Consider the following 12,533-nt stretch of genomic DNA (forward strand, 5'->3'; position numbering starts at 1 on the left):
CTGTCACTGGTGCTTGGGGTCTGTCTAGCATACAACATACTGCTTGGCTTAGTTATGGCAGAAGTAGAAGGCAGCACCAAATTTTTCTGTTGGCGTCTTTTGCCTTATGGTAGGACTCCCATTATTCCTTTCCTTTTGCTCAACATTACTGCTTGTTCCTGTAGTACTTCAGTTTTTGCAAGTCCCATGAAATGCCGAAATAAACATCCTTTTTCCTTTGAAAATTCAGTAACTGGACTTGCAAAGCCCTTTTCCAACTCAGGCTGTGGAGATCCTTGACTTCTTTCATAGAGTAAATAGCAGCAAAAGTTTTAGCTGGAATTTCTGGTATACCTTGTGCAGAGCATTGCAAAGAGAGATTAGCAATACAAGAGGTCTCTCCAAAACACATTCAGGGTTTGCAGTGCAATTAAGGGACAGGGAAAGACAGTTATGATGTGTAGTCATTATGAAACCTGGGCAAAGAAGAGGTTAAAATTGCAACCAGAGGTATTGTGGCATTGTTGTTGGAGGACTGTAGAGAGGCAATATACTATCTACACAGGGACTGTACTAGTGGAATAGGGCTAGTAGGGGGTGTTGTTTAAACAAAGAATGGCAGAAACTCAGAGTTTTATTAAAAAGGCTGAAAACTGAATGAGTGAATTGAATGTGGATGCATGGAAGGATGTACCAACAACGTATGGGAAGTTTAACCCATATAATTTTGTAATCTAAAACAGTCTTTAGTTTATATGTTTTTGGTAGCTTATAAATCTTTCATCATATTTCACTTTTGTCACTCTTTAATCTAAAAAGCAGCAGCTTACTGAAAAAGGAAGCCATCTCACAGGATTTCTACATAACTGCAACATCCTGAAATGGTCGAGACTCTTACTCCTGAGAGTTTGCACAGTTAAAGATTAATTTGTTAGCAGTATGTTTAACTTGAGCATAGTCTCCAGTAATGAACATCCTAATTATCTGCTCTTGGGTCAGCTGAAGCTGCTGTGATGCATTTCTCCCTTTCTCTCTTCCTTTCACAGGTTGCTGATGTCCTGCAGTTTTCAGTGATGACAGGCGGCTTCCTTCCACATCGCATCAGCACCTTGGAGGAGTGTTTGATACGGCATTTAAAGATGTCCCCTAAATCAGTTTCCTTCATGAGGCGCAAACAACAGGCAGTTCAGGTGAGAAATTCAGACAGGCAAGTACTATTCCCAGTATCAAGGACACAGGCAAGAACTTTTCTTGCTCCTTTTAAGTATTTGTCTATCATGATGATCAGTTTGTTGTAGAAGGAGCTGCAACATAGGAAATGAATTAGCCCAGGCTGGGATTGCAGCTGAGGGAGTTTGACTCCACTTAGTGGTTAGGTTGCCTGGATACATGGGCAGATTTAGGATTTTGAAAAGGGTGTGCCACATGGTGTTGTGCATCATCACACATAACAACACAGGTTTTTCATGCAACAACACAGATTTTCTTCATTAGAGAGAAACTAGAAGCTTTACTAATATAGTAAGGGGCTAGCACTGTATTATTCAGTTCAAGATTGAAGCAGAAAATAAATATAACTATTGGAATGTGCACTAATTTGCTAGTGTGTGTGTATGTATGTATATATATGTGTATATGTATACATATGTATATATATATAAGTTTAAAAAAAACACAACAAGCTAGGTAACAAAAAGCTAAAGGATATTGTGTCATTAGTCCTGTAGTCACTATAGTTAAATGTACATCTCTTATTAAGATTCACAAGACAAAATCTAGCCTTCTTGAGCATCGTGATAGTGCCTGCAATACTTCACTGTCAGTCATTTCTACACCTGACTCTAGCTAAAAACAGTCTGCCAGGCTGTGAAACAGAAGAGAGACATTACCAGAAATGGCTAACTGACAGCAAAATCTCAGAAGAAAGGATAGATTTAATAGTGAAACTTCAAGACCATTGAAAAGGATAGAGGTCATTAACACTTGTGGAGTGGAGAGAGATTAATGAGAATCAGTGAGCTGATAATGAGTCATCCAGTCAGTTGACTCTCTCAGCATTGCCTGAATAGAAATGCAACTGCCTCTCCCAGGGGTATAGGTTGAAGCAGTGTTGTAGCCTGCTGCCGCTTCCAGACAGTTGGTTTTAACATTTGGGTGGAGCAGGAACCAAAGCAGGGTGCAATAACACCATTGCAACCTCCCCTGTCTGCCCCTGCATAGATCAGCCTCAGGAGCCCAGATTTTCTAACACTGACTGGGAGGCAAGTTCAGTTGACATCAGTACTCACGATTTCCTAATATGTAATTTTGAAATGGAGAATTAGCAAAGAGTTTACAAACCACAAGAGATGTGCAGTTCTCTCAGAATTGTATGTAATTTGGGGTATGTCTAACGTAGGGTAAAAGTTGCTGTCTGGGGTTTTTGGTTGTTTTTTTTTTTTTAATATGTGAAACCCCAAACTCTAAGCCAGTGGGTCCCAACCTCATTAGACTTAAGGGTACCCCTCATTAGACAAGCAAAGGACATGGCATAGGTGGTTCAGTGCAGAGAGATATTTGGTCCATTTCAAAGGTGCATTTTTAGCAATGGAGCAGGGAGTGCTTATGTATTGAGCTAGAACAGCTACCAGTGATTATGGTTGGAAGGGGCCTTGAGGGTCATCTGCTCCAGCCCCCTGCATGAATGCAGAAATGCTACTCCTAAATCATCTCATACCAATGTTTATCCAACATCATCTTTAAAACCTTCAGTGAAGGAGATCCCACAACTTCCCTGGGCAGCCTGTTCCACTGCCTTGCTGTTCTAACAGTGAGATCTAGTCTAAACTTACTTTGCTGTAATTTAAAGTTATTGTTCAGTGTCCTCCCCTTGTGGTAAGGGAGCACAACTGATATACAGTAAAAGTTCTGTTAATCAGCATCTTACAAGCTGGCATGCTCAATTAACTGGCATGCCAGCTTGTAAGGTAAAGTAAAACCGGAAGTGCCCAGTGTGGCACTTCTGGTTTCTCTGATCCCCCACAGCCTGGGGCAAAGCAGCCTGCACTGCCAAGCCTCCATGGCCTGGGGGCATAACAGGCTGTGTGGGGCCCGCCTCCCTGTCCTGCGGGGCCCACAAGGCCTGCAGGAAGGGTGGTGATGTGGCGGGAGGGGCGGAGGGACACCCCAGACACAGCGGGAGAAGTGGCAGCCTGTGCTGCTCAATTAACCAGCATATTTTGTTATCTAGCATCCCCCATTCCCGGGGGATGCCGGATAACAAAGCTTTTACTGTAATATATTTACTCAAATCAAAGATGAGGAGGGGCCCCCAACTCAACACGGGGGGGCTCGTCTTGGATTTGAGTGTTGGCTGGGGCAAGCAGCTGCTGCATTCTTAAGCCCACAGCAAAGCCAGAGCTCAACCACCACCTACCCTGGGCTGGGGTGGCTTCTGCTGTGGGGGATGGGGCACATAGTGGGGGGAAAACGTTTGGTGGAGGGGAGAGCACAGGGGAGGGAGATGAATTTAAGAGACCCCTTAATCATTAGATTCTACACAAGGAAAATGGTAAGAAATATATCATTTTCCATGTATAGAATTTAATGATTGGGGGTACTCTTGGATTCAGGTAAGTATGGTACTGGTATAACTTACGCCGATCCTATATGGGAATTGGTATTAATGTGTCTTATGGTGATGCAGATAGATCTTTAGTTATATGGACTTGTTAAAGCAATACAATTTGTGCATAAACTAAACTATGGGAGGTACAGCTAGTTTCAGTTTTAACTGCACTAGGGGTACAGATCAGCATCTGGAAGGACCAGGTGAGCTGGGGAGGAAGGAGAGCACATGGCTGAAAGTTGCTCTTTGCTAAACTGTTTGCTGTATAAATTACTGAGTTGTTTTAATTCATGTTGGGGGCATGCAGGAAAACCTTGATGTATGGTTTGTGAGACCCCTTCCACCTTCCCTGCTGAAAGTGCTGGCTCTGGAGACAGTGTACCTTCTGCCTCTCCGCCTCATGTTTCTGGATGAGATGATGTCTGACTTAACAACCTTAGTGGATGGTTACTTAAATGCCTATCGGGAAGGGTCATCAGTTCAGCTGGGGAACACTGAGGTAAGTATGCTCTCGTTGAAGTCTCAGGCTGGCTGGTTCCTTAATCCCCAAATCCAAGGGTGTCAAACTCACCTTGTGCCCCCAGACCAGACCTAGGATGCAGTCTCCTTGTGGGCAGGATCCAGACCAGGTCATGAGGCAGCTGTAGCAGTAGCTTCAACTTAGGGCATGCAGTAGGCACTGAATCTGGAGCCACCACATGCCCTGGGTTGGAGCTGGAGCAGCTGCTGCCATGTACCCCATGCCACACCAGTAGCTCCAGTTTAGACTCCAGCACAGGGCATGCAGCAGGGGCCAGGAGCCAGTGAAGTAAGGCTCTGGCAGTGAAGACAACGAAGCATGAATGTTGCTGTCAACCCTCACTCTCTCTCATGTGCTGATTGTCATGTCCACCAGGGCCCTTAGGGTCTGGATTCTGTGGCAGGCCACTCCCTTTGGCTATGCTGGTAGCCTAGTCTGGCAGGTTGGATAGAGTGACTCTGTGGGCTGTATGTTTGACATCCCTGCCCTAATCATTTTACCTGTTTCCTAGTCCTAATTACCACACAGTAATTCCTGGCAATGACTGTTTTGCTGGCTCTCTTTTGCAACTACAGTTCAAACCTGCTGTCTCCCACTTAACCAAAGGTCTGTTTTTGTCAAAAATATTTTTTACATTTTCCCTTCTCTTGTCCCCCTGCTTGTCAGCTCTCCTGAAATACCTGCTGGCTTCAGCTTATGGATAATGTTTTTCATTCTTGTCTGCAGTGAGCCATTAGTCATCCTAATCAATCTCGTGCAGTGGCTTTTGCAATACTTGAAGAAATGTGGAAGCATCTGCCCTGTATAGAGCATGGAATGTTTTTGGGAGACTCCTGGCACCATGTGTCACACAGATCAGAAGAGAGAGGGGTGTTTGCTGATCGAGGGTGGGACAGTTCTAGTGCTTTTCAAAATGACCTTGCTGCTCTCTGGAGTATATATCTCTAGATACTCCTCTGCAGTAATCTTTTTGGACAGACGCTCCAACTTGCTTCCTGTCTAAAAAAACCCCTACACCTGGCCCCCCAAACACTTAAATATACATAGTTTAACATGTGCGTGAATAGTCTCGTTGAGTGGGACTACTGTTGTCTTGAATAGTATTTTTATTCTGGTTAATATGAGAAATGGTCTTTGATAAAGCCATATAATTTGTGTTTGTAATCCAGAGTTTGTCTTGTCACTCGTCAATACAGATATCAGCTGTAGTAGCTGAGTCCCATGTAAAGTTTATTTCCTTTGGCACTCTGCTTCAGACTTCTCCTTGCATTGAACCATTTTGGATTTCTTTTGAGTTTTTCCCCCTCAAAATTGTAAAACAGGTGCCTGGAGAGTTCAATCATTGAGATTGGAAAGGGGTGCTAAACCTTCCCCTGCACTATGACAAGATTAAATTAACTTCTCATTGGATTATGCCTTGGCATTGCTGGTAATATTCCATTGCCTCATGTTTAAATGGGATACATGACTAAATATATCCTTTGTTAATACACACAGAAATAGTCATTGGTTCACCTTGAAAAAAGAAAACCTCAGACTAGTTCTCCACAGTCTGACTCTAATTCAACCAGGCACTAAGTGTAGTTTTAAAACCCTTGGGAGTACTCACAGTACATGCCCTTTACGGACCTAGATCAAAAAGGATTTAGGAGACTAATTAAAACATCCACTAGAGGTCATTGTTGTGTTACAGATGAAGGGGTAGATCTCACCATCCTGAACATTTTTACTAAGGAAGGAAAAGTTGTCCATTAAGGAAAAAAAATAACCTGAGAACTGAATTTTAAATGTATATATGTAAAAAGACATATAAACTTCAGGGTAGAAAATCAACATTCTAGATCATCGTCATATATAATGATGGCACAAATTCCCTCAGAGGTCATCTACTTACTTAAAAAACAAAGGAAAAGTTAGTGTGTGATATTTTTAAGGGATTACCCAGTTTAACAGTGAGCCAAGGCCAACCCTGGTATAAATCCAATGACCTTCCAAAATTTGGACCAGGAATGAATCTGTTCCCATTCATTTAAAAATAAAAATTAAAAAAAAAAAGTTCTCGCCACTGTTAAAATTTAATTTTAAGGCTGCTTGCAGATATGGACCGCCCCCCCCCCCCCCCCCCCCTTGAAAAAACAATGATTTACTGGAAGAAGCATCATGTTAGTTTGACTCAACTCTGCAGTGTCTATATGGATCAGCACTTCAGTGGCCTTTTTGCGCTTTTAGCTAAAGCTGATTCAATCAGCTATTAGATAGAAGTGCCAAAAAGCCTCACTAAAGTGCCTGATCTTTACATATGTTGGTAGAGCAGGTCCGACTAAGGCATTGCCTCTTCTGGGCATGCATGGGGCTCAATGCAGAGATGCACTGAGTCTAAATTAAAGCACTTTTTCTTTTCTTTTTCTTTTTTTTTCAACATCTGCAAGCAACCTAAATATCTATGTCCACAGTTCTTAAGAAATTTAGTTTATGCTTTGTTTCCTTTAAAGAAAATTTCTTATTTTGGACAGTGAAAATAGTGTTTCATTTGTACTTCTCAATATTTGATGTGAAACTGAACTTTCAAATGCACCTAGACTAGCAGAAGAAAGTTGCAGTGTCAGGAACAGCAGCTTGGAGTGAGGTAGATTACGGCCTTGCTTTACACAGTTGCATCAGTTTAATTAAAATCTGTTTAAAAAAATAACTTACTTTAAATGGAACACATTTCTGGTTGATGCTCTTTAATCTATTTACTCTTGTCTTATATTAGTTTATCTTATTTATTTACTCTTGTCTTTATTAGAATAATCAAAATCAATTTAAAAAATAAACCTCTAGTTAAACCTATCCAACCTTTATACAAGGCCTGCATTAACTTACTTCATTAAGAGAGCCTTTATTTATTCAGGTCCAATTCCTAGAAAGTAGGAATAGCCAAGATTGCTTTTTTTTTCTTTTTTCCATTTACACTAAGTAACAATTTCCTTGAATGTAGACACACTTATGTGAGTTTCCCTGACTTCCAGATTGCATTATTGCTGTGTACGCTGTGGGATACACCAGAAAACCATAAACAAAATTAATACGGCAAAGAAAATGACTGGCCATTATTTTTCTCATTAGCTGCATGGTATATTTGGGATCCAGAGGCTGTTCATTTCCAGAAGACCCACACCTAAGTGACATAGGTCTGGGTTTCCCTCTCAGTGTAGGGATAAAGTGAGTGTTGAAATGCCAGATATAGATAATCATGATTAAACAGGACAAGGCCAGTGACAGGATGTTTTCAATGAAAGGCATTTTAGTCTGGAATTTACTGTCTCTGACCATGTTAATTCAATTGAGCCAAACTGTTTACCTGTCGGGCAAGGTACAGATTTAACTATTTTCTTAAGCTTTTTTGAAGGGATAGTTAAGGGGTTGCACAGCTGTTAAGGTGATTTTCTTCTCTACATATGATTTGTATTATGCACTTACCTAGATAAGTAGATGAGGGACTTTACCAAAAAACTGTAGCCCAAGTCTGTACATCAGTTTGCAAATGCTGTGGCAAACTTAACAATATAGTTCTATTGGAAACAATCTAAAAATGTGATACGTTGTTCTTACAATTCATCTTGTTTTTACCAAACCTAAATTTTGGGGTTAATCTGGTTTGACAGAATTCTTTTTATAGGAAACTGGCAAAGGGTTTCTTATAAAAAAACAAAAACAAAAAAACCCAACCTTGCAACCTTTTTGCTGCTTTATGATAGATAAGGAATACCTGAAACAACTACTTGTTCTGTACAAGTATCAGTGATGCTTTCTCTGGTTTAGGTGAAGGACTTAAAAGATGTCTGAGCAGATTTGTGAATGCTTGCATCTTAATTTGAAGATATGGCTCTTTCCTGGAGATAGCCATTCTTTAAAATGTTAGGCAGACCTTGAAACAGTGCAATTTTTTTGTCTGGTTGTTTGTTTAACCAATTTAATTTTTAAACAGCTCTTTCCCACATCAGTTCATTAGTTTTCAATATCTTTAACTCTTGAAATGTGGTCTTGGTATTAATTCTCCGGTTCATAAATTCTGGTCTTATCCACCCTAAGTGATTTTTATCAACAGTGTTTACATCAGGCTTGTCCAACATACAGCCTGTGGGCCGCCATGTGACCCGTCAAGCCATTTTATCTGGCCGGTGGCGGTGGCGGGGCAGCAGCAAGGTGAGCAGGGCCGGCCCGCGGGCCCCAGCCAGCAGCAAGGGGAGGGGAGCTGCTTACCTCCGTGGGGCCCGGCTCATCAGTGAGCCAGGTCCTGCCGCAGATGACCCAAGGGCTGCAGGGAGCGGGGCTACCCCAGCTGTGCCTGATTGGACGAGCTGGGGACAGGCTCCACCCCTTGACCCCCGGCATGTGGCCAGGGGAGCTGCAGCATGGCCCGCACCCTGCCCGCATGTGTGGTGGATGGAGGCACGAGGTAAGTTCACGCGTGGAGCTGGGGGTGCCTCGGGGCCGGGCCGGGGCAGACAGAGGCATGGGGTAAGTTTCCGCGCGGAGCTGGGGTGCGCCTCGGGGTCGGGCCAGGGTGGACAGAGGCACGGGGTAGGTTCCTGTGCGGAGCAGACCCATTTCATTGTCACTTCCTGCAACTTCATTGGTGTCAAAGGTCACGTGACATCGCTTCCTGATGTGATGTCATTTCCTGTGAGGTCTTTGAATATGGCTTGCCAGCCCACTGAGTGATAAGAAGTTCGTGATCCGGCCCCACATTCAAAAAGGTTGGACACCCCTGGTTTACATGATACTATTTCAAGTGGCTGGGCTACCTGGGTACCAGCACTGTTCGGGGCTGGGGCTCTTGTCCCTGTTTTGTTGTACTTAAGCTTAAAGAAATGATGCTGTAAGGATAAGCAGAGTGCCTTTAATTGCTGACAGCCAGGTGATTAAACTGGTTGACAGAGGGGAAGTGTGCAGGAGTTACACATCCAAACAGTGTTAGAACAATAACATTTTTTAAACTTGTGTTATACATTGGACAACTATAGAAGCCAATCAAATTTTAATGCTTTCATAAGAAAACCAGTTTCTGGTTACCACAGAGCTAACCACACAGGCACCACTTTGATATGTGTACTAATTAGTTGTTCCCTCATTGTTAAACCTCCCTATCTTCTTGGAAGATGTGCTACTTATCTTCCAGGTACAATCTGTAAGGGCCTTGAAAATCTCTGCCTGTTATATTTTTGGCAGTGCAAGCCCAGTGCTATCTTATCCTGGTATTTATCACCTTCCAGGAAGAATATGGGAAAATGGGGCTAGAACTTGGTTAGAAGTAGAGACCTCATTAAATTGAGTTAGGTGGTGGGGCAAAGGGGGAATGCAGCCTGCCAGAAGCTCAGGCCTAGCTGAGCCAAAATTTTGCTGACGCCTTAGCAAGGCAGTGTAAAGGGTACAGGGCCTCTAGTCTGTCCAACAGACACAATCTTAAATTCAGAAACCGCTGGAGCCTTGTCTGCACATGGGTTCTCACCAGCATAGCTAAACTGGACATCAGCGGTAGGAATTTTCTTACTATAATTCTCGAGCGTAAAAACCTTTTCTGGGCGCGCACAACCTAAATTTTTTAAATTAAAAAATGAGCAACATAACTTTTCATGACATGGTATTTTGTTAGGCAAGCAGATTCCAGGAGGATCTGTCATGTTCTGTGTTGACATATTTTCCATATATGTATCTCTTTTTTTTCTTTTAAATCAGTCTTCTTGCATGGACCTGCCAGTGGAACTGCGTCAGCTGGCAGATTTCCAGAAGTTAAGGAGAGAGAAAGCAGTAAAAGAATACAGGGTAAATGAAGAGGGTCTTCTTATCAGGCCAGCACTGGAATTTAAAGGAAAAAAGGCTGCAGAGAAGGAAGCAAACCATGGAGAGGATAATAGCCATGTTCTTCCTAGTGAAACATTACAGAAGACATCCTTTCACATGAAGGACCCACCCTGTCAAGAGACCGACAATGAGGAAGCACAAGAAGAAAATTTCTGGGAAAATGATCAATCTAGACTTGACTGTAAAATTCCATCCTTGGAAGTGGGAGCAGAAGCAGGAAACTTGGTGAACTCTGCATTGGGGGACTTCCAAGGGATGCAGAAGGGACAGTGTTCCATGCAGGAACCTCAAACACCAGCCACTCTGTCTTTACAAAGGGAGATGAATCTTTTGTTGATGGAAGACAATGAGAAGGGCCTTTCATGTAGAAAGCAAACTACTATCTCTGCCTCCATTTTTCCAAAAATGAGCAGTTCTCTACAAAATTGTCACATTTTAGAACTACCCCCACCTTCTGTGTTGCCCCCTTGGCCAGCACTGAAGACCGCTGTCTTGCAGCAGAACTCTTTGAAGATGAGCAGCAGCTGCGCTCCCCGTTTCCAAGTAAGACCGGAGAGGGAAAGGTTTTCAGCGTTACGCTTTGCCTTCCCCTCAACTCTGGGTTACCGGATGCCAGCACCAAGCCCTTTGGATAAGTAGCAGATCTGTTGTTTTTCAAAAGAAAAAGTCATTGTCTCTCACTGATCTGTTAACACAAGTGTCTTCAACAAACTTTTTGTATTGGGGAAAAAGGATTTTGCTTCTCAGTTCTTCACTTGTTGAAATGGCTTGTAGAAGCTATCCCTTTCCAAATACAAATGTAATTGAGACCACAATGGGCTTGCTGGCAGAAATAAAAAATGTAACTTGGCAAACCCTCCTAGGCTTGGTCTCCCCTTGGGGTTTGGACAGATAAACCTTACCATGAGGTAAACAAGGGTGAGGCAGCAATTCCACAGTAACTACCCTTGTGCATGCTCTTATCCTACATTAAAGGAAAGCTAACCTGTAGTGGCTTAGCCCTCAGTAAGACAAGTAAGCTACTGTGGGTAGGATTTCATTTACTGTATGGTAAGAGCCTGCATGCAGATAGTTACCATGGAGTGTCTGATATGCTGGTAAGTCCTGCCATTATTTCCTCATGGTAACCTGTTGCTGTGTCTATGTCGTTAAAAGTTCAGCCAGCATGGCTATCTATCTCAGTTGGAAGGATGGAAAAATATCACAGCCCTAGCTCACGTATCTATGCTGGCAAAAGTTCCAGAGTAGGCAGTTATACTAGATAAAAGGGGTTTTTTTATACCAGTGTAGCTGATTTAGTGTAGGAAACTGGTTGTAAAATGCATTGGCAAAATAACTTTTGCTGGTATAATCTTCATCTCTATTAGGAGGGTTTGCCAGTATCGCTATTCCAGCAAACCGTTCCTACTGTAAATGCAGCTTATACTGAAAAAAGCACTTTTACTGATATAGCATCTACCAGTTCCCTGAAGAAAATACATTGTATTGCCAAGAGCAGTTTTACCCTCACCATAATAACTGTCACACTAGGCCAGCAGAAGCTGGGATAAACATGACACAAAAAATCACGCCTGACAAAACTACACAATTGGTAGAAGTTTCTAGTGAGGGTCTCACCTGAGTATAGATACAGACGCTTCCATTTCCATCCACCATTGAGGATTCTTTAATCTGGGCAAAGTTAAGACTTCTCAGATCACGAACAGTCTTGATTTTGACGCTTACGTATGTTTAAGTACTGTATGATGCACTTTTGATGTTTTGGAAGAGAAATGCACCTCGCTGGGGTGTAATGTTGAGGGAGGGGAGAAAGGTAACATTGTGAAGTTTATGGGTTGTAATAGTGTTGGAATGGGAAGAATCTGGCCCATCTCAAGTGCACTGCAATCTAAGTATGAGGGCCACACAATTCTAGACTTAAACTAGTGGCAGAAAAATGTCTTCATGTTTCATATAACACTTAGGATTTACACTTTGGATCACGTTTAAATGTTTGTTTGCTCCATGTTGACTTGGACAAAAACTATTGAGCCCTTGTCTTCCCAGAATTGCTAGGGGAGAAGTTAATATTTATGTTCACAAAATTGCTAGTTAAAACTTTATTATTTAAAAAAATAGTAGCAGTACTCAAACCATGGTTTCTTTTTGGACCTCCTTTAAGTGAAATTTAGGAGGAGAGGAAGATGTTTCAGTTAATGACCATGCTGAGAGGCAACTATTCCTGTGTAAGCTATCCCTGAGACAGCTCTTCAGGCCTAAAATGACACAAGGTACTGCACGTTCTCTTTGAAATAGTGTTACGTGTTAGAATAAATGCACGTTGCTTTATTATAAAAGTTTAAACAAGCTTCTGATGCCTTTTAGTATTTTTTGTTTGGCTTTTGATTTTAAATTGTGGTAGGCTCTGTGGTCTCTTTATGGGGGTTGGGGTATGGGGGGCCCGAAGCAGCCCCTCGCAGGCAGAATTTCTACCAACCTGCAAAGGAACAGCCACAGTTTCCCATGTTTTTCTCCTTTAAAGGAGAATCCACTTGTTTGCAATCCTTTCATATATTCTTGTGACCCGCAGGTTGAGAAATG

The 12,533-nt window shown here is 42.4% G+C and overlaps 1 protein-coding gene across 9 annotated transcripts in view; it reads left to right on the forward strand.

Moving 5' to 3' along the window:
- EXD1 (exonuclease 3'-5' domain containing 1) overlaps positions 1-12,300 on the forward strand; it is a 34,295-nt gene extending 21,995 nt beyond the window's left edge. For all 9 annotated transcript variants that reach the window (XM_014595489.3, XM_059722980.1, XM_059722978.1 and 6 more), the window contains 3 exons: positions 1,026-1,169; positions 3,894-4,085; positions 9,828-12,300. In XM_014595489.3, the coding sequence (XP_014450975.1) occupies positions 1,026-1,169; positions 3,894-4,085; positions 9,828-10,592 (1,101 nt within the window). In that variant the 3' untranslated portion in view covers positions 10,593-12,300. The remainder of the gene's footprint in view (positions 1-1,025; positions 1,170-3,893; positions 4,086-9,827) is intronic.
- The last annotated feature ends 233 nt before the right edge of the window (positions 12,301-12,533 follow it).

This window comes from Alligator mississippiensis, chromosome 2 (assembly GCF_030867095.1).
Source record: "Alligator mississippiensis isolate rAllMis1 chromosome 2, rAllMis1, whole genome shotgun sequence".
Taxonomy (NCBI): domain Eukaryota; kingdom Metazoa; phylum Chordata; order Crocodylia; family Alligatoridae; genus Alligator; species Alligator mississippiensis.